This window comes from Sceloporus occidentalis, unplaced genomic scaffold, assembly GCF_023333645.1.
Source record: "Sceloporus occidentalis isolate IW3139 unplaced genomic scaffold, rSceOcc1.0.p SCAF_96, whole genome shotgun sequence".
In the NCBI taxonomy this organism is placed as follows: domain Eukaryota; kingdom Metazoa; phylum Chordata; class Lepidosauria; order Squamata; family Phrynosomatidae; genus Sceloporus; species Sceloporus occidentalis.
This window is the reverse complement of record NW_028317076.1, coordinates 2,550,471-2,566,705: the sequence shown is the minus strand read 5'-3', so window position 1 is coordinate 2,566,705 and position 16,235 is coordinate 2,550,471. Positions and strand designations below refer to the sequence as shown.

The window sequence follows — 16,235 nt, the reverse complement described above, 5'->3', positions numbered from 1 at the left end:
GGGGGGAGGGGGTATATAGTGGCCAGGGGGGGGAGATGGTATATAATGGCCGGGGGGGAGAGGGTATATAGTGGCTAGGGGGGGGGAGGGTATATAGTGGCTAGGGGGGGAGAGGGAGTTAGAAAGTGATAGGGGACGGAGAGGGGGGTAGAAAGTGATAGGGGAGGGAGAGGGGGGTAGAAAGTGATAGGGGAGGGAGAGGGGGGTAAAAAGTGATAGGGGAGGGAGAGGGGGGTAGAAAGTGATAGGGGAGGGAGAGGGGGGTAGAAAGTGATAGGGGAGGGAGAGGGGGGTAGAAAGTGATAGGGGAGGGAGAGGGGGGTAGAAAGTGATAGGGGAGGGAGAGGGGGGTAGAAAGTGATAGGGGAGGGAGAGGGGGGTAGAAAGTGATAGGGGAGGGAGAGGGGGGTAGAAAGTGATAGGGGAGGGAGAGGGGGTAGATATAAGTAAAGAGTGTGCATTAATGTGTGGATGCATTGTGTGAATGAAGGGGAGCATGAGTTAATGTGTGGATGAGTTGTCTGAATTAAAGTGTGAATTAGTGAGTGACTGTAAAAGTGTTTGTGTTTCATAGATGTATAATTGTGGAAGGGCAAAGATGGCACTAGCAGGAGGTTTGAGCCTTGGGGACCAAGATGGCACAGGCAGGGTGTATATGGGACAAAGATGGCACAGGCCGGACTGTTTGGGGACAAAGTTGACTTGTGCTGGGCTATTTGGGGACAAAGATTGCAAATCTAATGTGTGTTATCTGGGTGCTGGTCAGGTTCTATGTGGGCAGTGTGGACGCCAGGGCTGGCTTTGGGGTGTGCAACCTGTGATCTATGCCTGTAATTTAGGGGGTTTTAAATATACCTTTAATGCCGTGTTTTTATGTGAATTCCAATTGATCTATATCTGCAAAGCTGGGTTTTTGTGTTATTATGTAGATCCATATCTGCTATGCTATGTTTCCATACATTATTTATGTATACCTGCAAATACAGGGTTAATATGTCTTATTCAGTTGATTAATACCTGCAATGCTGTTTCCATGTATTTAATCTATACCTGCGATGCTACGTTTCATATATTTATTGTATACCTGCAAATACAAGATTTGTATGTCTGATTCTGTTTATTTGATATATACCTTCAGTGCTGAGATCACAAGTGAATTTCAATTTATCTGGGTTTGTGTGTTGATCTATACCTGCTATCGGCAGCAGGGACTAATATTTATATATATATGGGCAGCAGGGGCTAGTAAATGGGTTTTAGATATTTGGACAGGTGCGCAATTTCAGTGCTTGCCATAGGCGCTATTTTCAGTAGATACGCCTCTGGCTGTATATGTAATAGAATAATGAATAACTGTAAACAGAAGTCAACAAATCAGTGATACAGCATATCACCTCGATGATTTAATCTTATAGAGCTACACATTTCTTAAAACCAGCATTAATGGATTTCGGAGGTTGCGCAACTCAGGTTGAAACATGCTACATGAATCTTCTGTTTGTATTATATTTATATTACAGTTTACAGTCCCAATTGGTGCTTCAAAATTTGTTTATTTCTTTGGGTACAAGTCATCATCATCGTACACGTTAGTCGAGTCACAGTAAACATCAATTATAAAGCACCATACCTTATTTTTTTTTTATTTTTTTTTTTTCCTTTTTTTATTTTTATACGTACATTACAGACAGTATTTCTTTCAGCTAAAAATAAAGAATAAAGTTCTTCATCCTATACACTCAGGAAATTTCCACACAAATGAGTAACATAGTGAGGATAATACATGTATGGAAGCAAACTGTCAACATTCAAAACCTGGACGGCAACAACAACAGCCCTAGATTTAATCAGAGCGAAAGGCTTTCGAGGGATATGCTCTGCAGAGTAAGTATGACCATACCTTATTTTTAAAGTAGACTTCTATTGGCAAAATAAAACCGGCATATCCCGACTCTTCTACTTTGTACGGTGGATCTTTGCAGACTGGAAAAACAAATACGGTAAACAGCGTTAGAATGGACAGACTTTGAGCTAAACTATTAGTCATATGTTTGATAATTTGATATATTTTCTACATAGCCAACTCTCCAACATGCAGAAACATCCATAACACATCGTATCATAATAAAAGAAATCACTATATTAAAGAGATTACACTACATTTTGCTAGAATATAAAATGTACCTCAGGGATGGATGATCATTCTACAGAATGTACAAAGTGAGAACATGGTTCAAAAAGGTCAGCCCCACACAAAAGATGCCTGTCAAACTTCAGTCATGCACAGAGATAGATTCTATTAAAGCATAACTTAATTAACCTTGGTAACCTTTTCTGAGTCAATGATACATAAGAGTTTGGGTATAAGAACAGCAGTTTGATAACTATGGTATGAATTCTGACCAGTATTCATTTCATTAGAACACACGGTGTCGCCGATCAGTTGGGTTTTGGTTGCTTTTGCTGCGCGGAAGCCCTTCAGTCTCGGTCTGCTCTAAAATATTAAAAAAGTCTTGTTCCAGGGCTACTTATCTCTGTTTAAATGAATCACCAACACTTACAAATAGCGGCTGAGCAGGTTTTAAACACATAACACAGAAGTCGTCAAAGCAATGGACTCGATGAAGGAAGGGGGTAAGTAATGATAGAATACAGTAAAGAGCAATCAAAGCTCTCTAGTGGTCCCTACAGAATGAAACGTCTGTTTCTTCACTATGGTCCAGCAGCCAAACATCACACATCTACAACATTCTGCTCCTTACAGGAACTTGGAACAGATAATAGATCAGATCTGTAAGAAGCCGCTGATCAGTCTTTGAATGCAGCAGGTAAACTGTAGACAGTATCGAATGTGATTACTGAAGCTACCCACCATGGTATATCTCACATCCGACTGAGGGATTGTAGAAATTGCATGTGCTTTTACATTTTTCCAATCTAGTCTCTGCTGTAACCTGGCCACGTACATATGGACCTCAACAATTATATATACTTCGATGATCAATAACAGCCAGATTTTCCATCAAATTCTATATTCGAAGAAAGTTAAAAAAGGCACTCTGGTTTGGGAATTGCATCCTTATAATACCTTTGGGAGTCCCATATTCCCATAAATCTCCAATACACAGATTAGCCACCATGTAAAAACATCCCTGTCCCAGTGGTCTGGAATTACTCATATAGGAAATAAAGAAGAGACCTATTTGTGTGAAAAGACTGGCGGCTGTGATTAACAAGCCTTTCCCACACAGGCATCTATAATTCCAAATGAAATCAAAGAGTCCATTGAGGTTTGCTATCTTAATGTTTTTGATATATTCCCTACAGATATACAGTATTTGCTTGATTATAAGACAAGTTTTTTTTTTCTTCAGAGCAAATGGTATAATGGTTTTCTGGAGGCATATATGGGGTTAAAAGGCATATCAGGGAGGCTGCTTGGCATATAGGGGTGTATAAGGGATATCTGGGGGGGGCAGAGTGGCATATGGGGTATTTAAGGGATAACTGGAAAAAAACAAAAAACTAAATTTTCTCAATCATAGTTTTTATGACTCCAGTGGCAACCTGTGAAACTCTGGTGAACTCCATGCCCAAGAGGGTTAAGGCAGTGCTGGGAAATAAGGGTTGCCACACAAAATATTGACACTTTGGGCCCAATTTGGACATTTCCACTTAGTGTACTCACTTTTGTTGCCAAGATGTTAGACATTAATGGCTGCGTGTTGAGTTATTTTGGAGGGGACAGTAAATGTACACCGTTATACAGAGCTGTACCCTCACTACTTTACATTGTAGCAGAGTGACATTTCTTATGAAAAGGTATAATAAAATACTTACAAAAATGTGAGGGGTCTACTCGCTTTTGTGAGATACTGTACATCTGCTATTAGTGAAACTCTCAAAGCAAAAAGTAATAATTGTGGTACTGGATTAGACAATGCCTACAATGAGCAGTTTAATAACTGGAGTGATTCAGACTGACCGAGTAGCCAGTTGGTTTGTCAATTAAATGAACGCATAGGTAAAACACAAGGTTTACTAAAATAAGAACCAATTTTTTTTTATTTATTTTTTTTACAATGGATGTTCTTGTCTATTACGTTGGCTCTAACGAGATTCTTAAAATATAAAGTCTATTTTAATACACCAATTTCCAGTTTTGAGATTATCCGAACATAGAGCTACAGATGCCAACCCCTATTAGTCCTACGAAAGCAGCGCGGTGATTTCTGTAACGTAATGCCGACATCTATAAGACCAGGTTTAACAGTTTCACAGCCAAGCATGCCCCGAAAGGAGGGCAAGTTACCCAACACAAAGGCAGTCAGTATTTTATATAGCAGAGGCTTATCACACTAAGCCTTTGTTTTATTAAACAGAGAAAGCGGGGGTTGGCAGACATCCCAAAAACCTATCAGAAAATTCTGATTCATAGAACAGAGTATTTATGGGGTTTTACTGAGATTACTTGTTATCTGATAAGAGTGATCCTTTGTGAGCATGTCGTAAAGCGATAGCATGCTGAAGTGGGGCTGTTCGGACATATGATCAGATATGGCAAATAAATCTCCCCATTCATAAACAGATCAGCCTTTCAAGTGTTCCAAAGTGCACCAATGAGCAAATTTGTGAATGATTTTCCAACCTCAGGAGCCTAGGTGTAGTGTGTTTAAACGGGAATCGTCTGACACCGTACCGACTCCTGTCAAAAGAGTTGTGCTTTTTGGATTATATAATGGTTTTCAGGCAGCTGCATTTTGGTCATTTGTAAACTCTGTTATCCTAAGCCAATCTACTAGACAAACACCCTGACTCCTTATCACGCTGTCTGCAATACACAATATAATGGCTCCTTGTTAATCACTCAGCCTGACACTTGGACTAATGAAAGTGTTTGGAGGAGAAGACTACTTAGCACTGCCTTGAAGAATCAGCTCAATGTAGTGGTTGAGCAGGAAAACATGACGCATGACTGACAAAAATGGCAGCCTCCATGAACAAAAGGGCAGATTAATGGGACAAAATGTCGTAAAAAGGTATCTTAGATACAGTACTCTATTTTATGCACAAATATCTTTTCCAGCATGGGATTTCCCTTTATGCGTTCTCTGAAAATTATTAAACCACCGGCAGATATGTAGTTCCAGATAGTATTTTAACTGTTATCTTTGTTGTATATACTATAAAACGTATTCATATAACATATTAATTGGACAGACTGGTAAACAGAAAGCACTATAAATATCTATACTCTTGAAGCGAGGGTAGATGGCAGCATGAGATCTGACAAATGGTTATAATACCAGCACCTACCGGAATACTAGTTTCTCTGGAAGTAAAGGTATGTTTAATTTGGTCACCTGACTAAACACTCAGTCTCATTGTATATCAAAAAAGGTTGCTTAAAACGAGTTAAGAGATGCAGAATGTGATGGCAGATAAGAGGCATTTGGCCTATCAAGTGTGTGGGGGTTTTTTTTCTACTTGCTGTGAAACCCAAGACTTGTGATATCTTATGTTCTGCATAGCTTTATGCCAATCCCAAACCTGCTTAAATCCTCTCACTCTATTAATCTTTCCCTGTTCTTCTGTAAGGCTGTTCCACTTATCTGCCACCATCCCAGTTGGGACACACTTGTCTTCTACCTTAATTGTTGTCCACATGCTGCATTGACTGCGTTAAATGATGCTGTGTCGTTAAATGATGCTGTGTCGTTAAATGATGCTGTGTCGTCACAGAGCACCAGGAGAAGACGTCATATCCTGGGGCTCTGCAGCGAGGACTGTGGATGTGGAGAAGGCAGCTGGGGCATTGCCCAGGGCCAGACCTAGGGCTGTGCTCTTATGTACTGAAACATTTTTCGTGATAAACCAACCCCTCCATCCTTTCCTGTTTAACGACTTCACCAACTCATTCAGATCCTCAGATAGCAAATGAGACCACATCCTTATTCAACTAAACTTGCCCCAAAAAAAATAAATACAGAATTACCTTAAATATTCTATTTAATCAACCTTGCCCTACGCTACGTAACGCATGACTATGCTAAATTTGGGAGGAAAAGAAGAGGCTGGACTCATGGTGGCGTTTCCCTTTTAAAAATAATTGAACCGTGTAGAAATGGCTTGCTGAGCCAAGTAGAGGGTACTATGTCATTGTGCTGGGAGGTGACGCATCTAATAATCTCACAACAAACATGCCTTTTGCTGTGGGTGGTAAAGGAAAATGTATTACGCGAGGTTGCATTGAGATCCGTGCTCTTGCCTGAAGGATACTGCTGCAAGCTTCTTCAATTATAGAAGAAAATGACACGGTGCCAATACGCTATGGATTTAGGTAGCATACCAGAATGTAGTTTTTGTTCCACTTCTATATTAAATAAAACTCACTTCAATCATTAGAATGCTTGTGTGCATGTTTACAGAGAGATAACATTTTGTACAGGAAAAAAACCACAGAATATCTCAAAAAAAGCTGAACATCTGAACTACTGTCTTAACAAAATATCAAGACTTCACCGAGGCTGGCAATATGCCTGTCCGAGAACATATTAATCAGGCGGCCGCTGAAGCTGAAATATAATACAAACATGGGTTAGAATCTCGTGCCTCCTGGGTAATTTGCAGCACATGCTCCAAACCAGAAAACAAAACAATGCAGTTTAAATGTCATTCATACCATTCGAGGAGTTCAGCAATTCTATACACTCTCATATAGAAATTCTATTGGGGGGGGGGGGGGGTTATTGTCTATATCTGATATGATTCCAAACCGGAAAAAAAAAAAAAACACACAATATCCCTCAAACTTCCTGTTGACCTTGTTGCATGGGTTATCTGAAATGCTTACAGTTATAACAACACTTTTGTTACAATTCAAATGCCTTTAGTGCGATGTGTAATACGAATGCCAGCAAAAGCTGCTTGGGCCAGAAACTGTCCCGTTAATGAAGATGTGTCAAAAAGAATTCTCCAAAGAACATTTCCATCAACTCCAGATAATTATGAACTACCTAGAGACATCTAATTTTACATGTGTCCTTTCTTGGTTCTCTACAAGGCTTTAAACCACTTACATATTGGGATAGATTTAAGAAGGCAGAGCTCCCCTATTCTTTGTTAACAAGCTCAAGCTACATATGAAGCAGCAATGCATTCAATTTTGCTGGAAATAAAAAATACAAATCTTTGCTTTTATTACTATTACTACTACTACTACTACTATTATTATTATAAGATATGTTTTTGGGCTTTCTAAAAATGCTCATCAATAAATTGCTTCTTAAGAGAACCAGATTGTCTCATGATTTTGTCAGGGTAACAAGATGTCTCGGTGGACACTGCAATGCCCTTTAAATGTGTAAAGTCCAGTATTGAGGGGTCAGGGCATTACAGAACACTGATCTGCATAAGCTGATAAATATTTGCACCGTTTTCTTTTAGGAAATCTTCCAAATGTTTATGTACTTGATAGGCGCGTCCTAAAGATCAAAGGTATAGCTGCACATTATTGTTGCCCTTAAGACTGCAGCCGTCATTAAAACCCACCGTAACAATGCGATGTTACCTTTTGAAGTTATCATTAGGTGTGTTCACCTCCCTTCACCTCTGCTCCAGCTAGGTCATAGGAATGAATAGAATTTCTTACACATAATCAGATGTGCGTTAGATTTATGGCCTGTGACTAGAGACAAAACTTCAAAGATCAAGAAACTATAAAGTGATATTTCAAATATCATCCATAATTTCCACAACCTAAAAAGCATTTGTCTCTGACTCCACAACCTTATGTAATTCTTTACAGGCCCTTCATTCAGTAGAACAGAGAATTACATTTCTGGCTGCACTACAGTGAAACAACATTATAGTATGACCTTATTAGAAGTAATAAGTGCTAATTTACAAAATAAACATCTGAAGCTATTTAAAAAAAAAAAAGCCCACAAAAGAAACAAAGAGAAGTGCACTACCATGCCCAGCCAGTAAACTTCTAGGCTGCCGTGAACGAAGTACCGGCACATATGGTACACATTAACAAGCTTATGGGAAAATTGGGAAGTTTACTGATGTAAGGGGTGAGTAGAGGGGGTACAACAAAAAAATATCATTCAAAAGATGGCAGTGCTGTAAGTGGTTTATTAGATGGTCTTTAGCAGCTATAGCTATCAAATTCTACAATGGGGTCAATCTGGAACATACATTTACTGCCTGGATTAACTCTTTGAGTATCAACCACAAACAAGAAAGAGCAGGGTCTTATTAAAAAGTAGAAAGCCTCCCACAGCCTGCCCCAACACACTGCCCTCCCCTTTAGTCACCCACCTGCGCCCCAACACACTGCCCTCCCCCTTACTCGCCCACCTAGACCCCAACACACTGCCTCCCCTTACTCACCCACCTGCACCCTGCCCTGTATATGTATCTGTGTGTATGTATAAAGCTAACATAAATATATATTTAATGGTATGATTCAAACAAGAAACCTTATACACATTTTATTGAATCCACATTAAATACTCCCCTTTGTTTCTGTAATAATATAATACATTAATGGAGCTGATAACTATTTTAAAAGAAAAATATTTTCCCATGGGACTGTCACAAAGGCATATGAAGATACTGCTTGTGCCGAGCGATGATGACGTTACAAAGACGTGAAGACTCTGGCTTTGCCAAGCGATGATGTCACCAAGCTGTGCAGATACTGGCTGTGCCTAGTGATGCTGTCAGAGTCATGCGAAGATATGATGTCAATATAGGGCACAGGCTAAATAAATCTGGCATTCTGCCAGACAAAGACGTGGATACTCCTAGCGATTGAGAGTAGTTACCCTGCTAGCATGGAGTCTGCCACTGGATCAAGTGCTTCAACTCTCCAGCGTGAAGAACTCCTGGAGGAAGAGTTGAAACAGAGAGATCTAGAACTTAATGACCTTAAGAGACGAATGTTTATGAGCAAATCACGTCAGAATCGAGAATGTTTTACCGAATTCACAAAGCTCAGATGTGAGAAAGAACGGCTGGATGAAGTCGACGACATCAAGAGACAGATTGACTCTCAGACGGAATCGTACAAATCTGTCCTTTCCGAAAAGGATTCTGCGCTTCAGCAGTGTCAGGGTGTCGTTAACATCCTAAGGGCCCACAATGATAGTCTGGGGACAGAGCAGCAGCTGTTGGCCCAAATCTCGGAAAGAATGGCCCAGATTATGAATCTCTTGGCAAAAATACACAAGCAATTGAGGATTTCTATACAGAGTTTGTATCATGCTATCAGGCAACTGTGCGAGCAAACAAACAGCAATATTCTTCAAGTGCAGAAACTAATAAGATGCCGTGAAGAGCTGGACGAAGAAGACCGGCACTTCAGAATATTTCTTAATGCCAAAGTAGAGGAATGGCAGGCACGACTGGAACCTGTAGATAAGACGCTGGAAGAATATCGCAGAACAGTAAAGAGTTTGGAAGATGAACTTAAAATTGCTCGAAAGGAAGAAGACGTTCTCCAGCAGATTTTGCAAGAACGAGACGCTTCAATTGAAAATCTGAAAGAAGATATAAACCACTACAGGCAGAAAGTTCAAGAATTTCTCTTTCAAGCCGAAATGCAGAAGTTACAAAAAGACAAGGAACATAATCGCATTACATAGTAACATAGTTCATAAGGTTGAAAAAAGACCAAAGTCCATCAAGTTCAACCTATATACATATTGTGTCCCTACTGTGTTGATCCAGAGGAAGGCAAAAAACCCTTATGAAGCAGATGCCAATTGCCCCATACCAGGGGGAAAATTCCTTCCCGACTCCAAATATGGCAATCAGAATAAATCCCTGGATCAACGTTCTGTCCCTATTAATCTAATATCCATAACTTGTAATATTATTGCTTTCAAGAAACACGTCCAGGCGCCTTTTGAACTCTTTTATTGAGTTTACCATCACCACTTCCTCTGGCAGAGAGTTCCATAATCTCACCGCTCTTACTGTAAAGAACCCCCGTCTGTGCTGGTGTAGAAACCTTCTTTCCTCCAGCCGTAGAGGATGTCCCCTTGTTATAGATACAGTCCTGGGTATAAATAGGTCCTGGGAGTGATCTCTGTACTGTCCCCTTATATATTTATACATAGTTATTAAGTCCCCCCTAAGCCGTCTTTTTTCCAAACTAAATAACCCCAATTCTGATAATCTTTCTGGGTACTGTAGTCCTCCCATTCCCCTTATTACTCTGGTTGCCCGTCTTTGAACCCTCTCCAGCTCCACTATATCTTTCTTGTACACTGGTGCCCAGTACTGTACACAGTATTCCATGTGTGGTCTGACTAGTGACTTGTACAGGGGTAGAATTATTTCCTTGTCGTGGGCATCTATGCCCCTTTTGATGCACCCCATGATTTTATTTGCCTTAGCAGCAGCTGCCTGACACTGGTCGCTACAGGTAAATTTACTGTTAACTAAAACTCCTAAGTCCTTTTCCATGTCAGTCGTCCCCAGTGTTTTCCCATTTAATACATATTCCCAGCCTGGAGTTTTCTTCCCCATGTGCATAACCTTACATTTATCTGTGTTGAACCTCATCTGCCACATCCCAGCCCAAGCCTCCAACCTATGCAGATCCATTTGTAATCGTGCGCTGTCCTCTATTGTGTTAACCACGTTACAGAGCTTAGTATCGTCTGCAAAGATTGATACTTTACTATGCAATCCCTCTACAAGGTCATTAATAAATATATTAAAAAGAATAGGACCCAAAACTGACCCCTGTGGTACCCCACTAGCAACAGTCACCCACTCAGAGTATGTACCATTAATAACCACCCTCTGTTTCCTATCACTGAGCCAGTTACTTACCCACATACACACATTCTCCCCCAGCCCAAGCATTCTCATTTTATGTACCAGCCTTTTATGTGGCACCGTATCAAATGCTTTGGAAAAATCAAGATATACGACATCCAGCGATTCACCCCGATCCAGTCTTGAGCTCACCTCCTCATAAAAGCTGATCAGGTTAGTTTGACAGGACCGATCCCTTGTAAACCCATGCTGATATGGAGTCATACACTTATTTTCATTGAGATACTCCAAAATAGCATCTCTTAGGAAACCCTCAAACAGTTTACACACAACAGAAGTTAAACTAACAGGCCTATAATTCCCCGGGTCACTTTTTGTCCCCTTTTTGAATATTGGCACAACATTTGCTATGCGCCAGTCCTGGGGAACAGACCCTGTCACTATAGAGTCCTTGAATATTAGAAATAGGGGTCTGTCTATTACATTACTTAACTCCCTTAGAACGCGGGGGTGAATGCCATCTGGACCTGGTGATTTGTCTATTTTGATTTTTTTTAGGCGGCACTGCACTTCTTCCTGCGTTAGACAGGCGACATGTACTGGGGCATTTATCTCATCCTGCTGTATATTACCTGGCATTTCATTTTCCTCTGTGAATACAGCAGAGAAGAATATATTTAATAGATTAGCTTTTTCCTGATCCCCGTCTATAACTTCTCCCTCATTACTTTTTAAGGGGCCAACGCTTTCATTGTTAACCTTTTTACTATTTATATAGTTAAAGAACATTTTGGGGTTTGTTTTACTCTCTTTGGCAATGAGTCTGTCTCCAATTTTGCTGCTTTTATCTGATTTTTACATATTTTATTTTTTTCCCGATAGCTTTTTAGTGCTTCCTCACTGCCTTCCTGTTTTAGTAGCTTAAATGCCTTTTTTTTGCCATTTATTGCCCCCTTTACATTTTTATTTATCCACATTGGTTTTCTCTTGTTCCTGACTCTTTTATTCCCATACGGTATGTACCTTTCACAGTGAGAATTTAAGATATTCTTAAAAATCTCCCATTGAGCATTAAACAGCTTCAGTCAAGACAGCGGAATCTGCAAAGTAGACTGAAAAGAGCGGAAAGACAAGCCAGACATGCGGACAGGAACTACCTGAAAAAAGAGAGAGAACTTGAGGAAGCCCTTCAAAAACTAAGGGAATATGAATTGGCACGGTCAGAGAGGAAAACAATACGGCAGAGATTCTTAAAAATATTTTGTTGTTGCACCTGAAAAAACTATAAAGAAGTCATCAAAACTCTGGGAGAGGAACTGGAATGGAACATGGCAGTCCCCAGCAGGCAGACTTTGTGACCTTGGCCAGCTCCTGCTGCCTTCTTCTCAGCTTGATAACACCAACATCAACAGTCTTTCATGTTATGCACATCAATTTAACCAACGGGAGGATAGTTGGAGTCCTGTGCATATTTCAGTTCTGTTGCTGTGTGATGCTGGGAGGCCACCTACTACCCTCTCCGTTACACCATCCAAAGCACAGAAATGCCATATGCACTGTAATGTATATATGTAAATAACCCCCCCCCAAAAAAAAACTGTTTTGAGCTTTTTATTTTTTTTTATTTAATCAAGTGTAATCTAAATTATTATGCGTAACAAAATTAGCATCTCTTCAGACTCAAAATAGAGTTGCTTCTTATGTGATTGAAGCAAGCAAAACAAAACACACGTATGCCAATATAGACACGTCTAGGGGACAAAGACATGTGGTAGGTTACCTTTTGATCTCTTGCCAGTGATTATATGGGTCCTTTCATTTGCATATGGCAGTTGTTTTGGTCAGTTTTAGAGCACAACACAGGGTTGGAAGCTGAGCATTCAAAAAACATACAGATGTTTTGATCTCTTTAGAGATCATCAGCGGAGGATAGGAACTCTGACTCACGCAAGTGAATCTTGTAGGTTTCTAGCCATTTATGGTTTTATGGTTTAAAATTGCAAGTGGATTCTCCGCAGACATTTATGCTGGGGCTGGACTTGAGGATTGCAAGCAGTGTCTGAAATGTAACCGTTTTCACATATGTTTCACTAAATAGATGGGGGAAACCGTTTGAAAAGGCTTACTTGTTACAGGCATTATGTTGGCCTGTGGTGAGGAAGCTTGGAGTCTCCCTCCGCATGGGACATATGCAGTGTTTGGCTTATGGGAAAAGCTGCTATTATTAAACACCAGCGATGATCACTTAGTTGGCTTTCCAAGTTACTGTGCATTACGACCCCAGCAAGCTTCACTCACAGAAAAGGCAGAGTCTGCCCTGCACAATTTGTCACAGTTGACGTTGGTAAAAAAAAGGATACACAAGAGGTCTCACTTTTTGATTCTTTATCTATCATTGACTAGTTGTATCTGGTGAGATTTGTACACCCATTTTTCCATGCATCATGATAGGCCAACTCAGTCCTTCCTGCAGGAGATCCGTGTTGGGATTGGACTCTTGTAATCCATACCGAAACCAGCGATATAAAATGCTATTGTGCTGCAATGTACCTGTACTCATTAACCTTACATTTTACTATTGTATTTAGCCTTGCATTAACGTACTATTTTATATAATAACATGATTGCTAGCTCGTTTGAGCAGGTACCTCCGTGCCTTTTGTTTCTGCAAGTGAAAATAATGCCGTGGAATACAATACAATGGCGCTCCATGAATCAATATACAATTCAAAACCACAGAACACCTTCTATGAATACCATTAAACATTTTTTTCCTTTTTTTAAACCTCCATTACATAATCTGAGGGTTGTGTGTGTGATAAAAAGCTGAATTTTCACAATCATCAATATCAAATGGAAAACATGGTGAACAAGCTTAATTGAGACAGTTTCTATACACGTCAAACACAGATCCTATTGTTATTTAAACAGGACTTTCGGAAACCCAAAGGAGTATTTTTAAGCCTACATGCAAAAGGAGCGCAGTGTTAAAGAAATCAATGCACTTCACATTGCTGCATAGGTGCTCTGAGGATACAGAGCCTTCTGCGATTCACAAATACTTTCTGGATCCATGGTGGGGAGTGACAGTTTGCTTTCCTTCTCCCACCTTTATTTATAGAGGGGGAGATAAACAAGCAAGAGAAGGAAAGGCTTAACATCAATAGGTTCTAATGGAATCATTTATCATTGAATTCCAGGGGTGTATGCAACATATTTGCAGTGATCGTCCCTTTGTATAAAATAACATAACATAACCATAAACCTGCCAGTGTATTACTTGAAGAATAACCATGTACAGTTCTGCAGTGACATAAGCATTTGTTCACTTTTTGTTTGGCATATGGTAAACATATGGAGGAAGGAAGTACTGCTGGAAGCTGTTTGAACTACATATATCGCAGTCAGCTTCTGGTAACTAAAAAGCTGCGCTAATTAATTAGGAACTCAATTACCAGCCAAACATTTTTATTTATTTTTTTAAGAAAAATAAATGACCGTTTTAAGCTAATGCAGAGACACAATTATTCATCATAGCGTGATAAATGATTTAACTGGGGTTCTTGTTTCCATGTTTATTTCCTTGGGCTTTCTCCGAGTGCAGAATGCATTTTAGTGTAACTCAATCATCTGCTACTGCAATATGAAGTGAAATAATGACATATTATCTTTCCTAGTTTTGGCCAGACAATTCTTTATAAAAACAAAAAAAAAACAACTTAGGATTCTAACAGGTACAAAATAATAACTCACATTAATAGAGAAAATTATGCAAGTAAATATTACTTATATAATCCAGCCAACTAAGCCACCCATTTCCCTTTTAAAACAGGGGTGTTTCCCGCGATGTCAGTGGGAACGCCCACTGACATCGACACGAACACCCACCGTCGTCAGTAGGTCCGCCCATCAAGTCCAGGCCACGTCCTGCAAGGGTAGGCTCTGGGTAGCCGAAGCCCGCAAGGTCCAGGTAGTGGCTCTACATTGAAGGAATCTGTAGGAAGGTGGCATTCTCAAAAACGTGTTCCTCGTCATAGCACATTATACTCTCACCAAGGAGAGTTTTAGTCATCTCAGTTCTCATGGCAACATGAGTCAGAATCATCTTATACCTTAATAGTATGGCCTAGTTCCCATTATCATAAGAGACAAAGATAAATACATTTATCTGATACTAATGTGGGTAACTAACCGGCTATTACATTAAGTTAGTTACAGTTGAATCATATCAGAATTCTATTTATCTATTCTAAACACTTAACAAAACCTAAGAAATATCTACCTATATCACTAAAGATTTAAATTGCATTGGAAGGAATTGAAGTTGAAACTATTTTGGTATATAATGAAAAACATATCTATCAAACATATCTATGAAACAATAAAAAAAAACTAAGATAAACTTAAAAAATATATATATAGTTTCGGCTTTAAAAAAGGGTAATAAACCTTGCAACAAACAAGAGGCAGAAGATTTCTAAACTGCCGCCTGCCAATTAGAATCTAAATAAACAATTGAAGGCACAGTTTATTGGTGTACTGCGTAGTTATTGTTATAAACCCAGACATACAATACAGACTTGGTTGGGTGTGGGGCGAAAAAGGAGCAAGCAATGATTCAGCAATGTGTTTTCCATTTAATTCTTCCTCAGGCAACCTTTGCTTCAGAGATTAAACAGTTGTCAGATGAAGAAAGGAGAGCGCCAGTGTATAAAATAAGATCTCTGCGCAGACCATAAACATTTTTATTTTTTATTTTTAACACAACCACCCATACATCCATCCACAGCTTAACCAGGTCAATGTGTTCTCTCACTCTTTAAAAGAATCCTCCTGGAATATAACAGTTATGAAGCTAAAAAGCAAAGACACTAGGAACAAATGAGAGAGTCATATGATATACAAACAATAAAATATATTCATATTTGGCTTTATTTGGTGGATCTAAAGCAGACAGGTGTTCAGTGGCCCCTTCAAGCAGAATCCTACTAGAAAATTGACAAACCTTTACTCATGTCCTTCCATACCTTCTGGAAGTGCTAAATAGCAAGCATTTTAGGTTAGAAAGCACATTGGTTGAAAGATTTATTCAACAAGCCAATCATTTATCATATTGTAGGTGCACAGAAATAAAAATGCCCCCCTTGCAGACCTTACTATGCATTGTAGTTACACGTTATCCTGCATGAAGAGCGCTCCATAAATGGGTGCAACCAATTCTACCGTCTTATGCAGGGCCAACAAAGCCATCTTTGCTTGAGAATCTTGTCAGGGTTGGCACTTCGTAAAGTGAAATAAATTCCCATACCTGTGGACTTTCCAGATCAGGCTAACCTCCCTCTTTGAGGACAGCAGCTTAGCGAGGGGTAAGTCAAGCTATACTATTGGCAGGGCTCATATTCTATAAGGCCGGGGCTAGTCCCTTATAGCCTAAATCT

General features: G+C 39.7%; 1 protein-coding gene across 1 annotated transcript in view; it reads right to left on the bottom strand.

Annotated features, from left to right (window-relative positions):
• Positions 1–16,235, bottom strand: part of LOC149284271 (protein AF-9-like) — a 92,823-nt gene that overhangs the window by 35,431 nt on the left and 41,157 nt on the right. Inside the window, exon 3 of the mRNA XM_089496944.1 lies at positions 1,901–1,983. Within this exon, the coding sequence (XP_089353070.1) occupies positions 1,901–1,983 (83 nt within the window). The remainder of the gene's footprint in view (positions 1–1,900; positions 1,984–16,235) is intronic.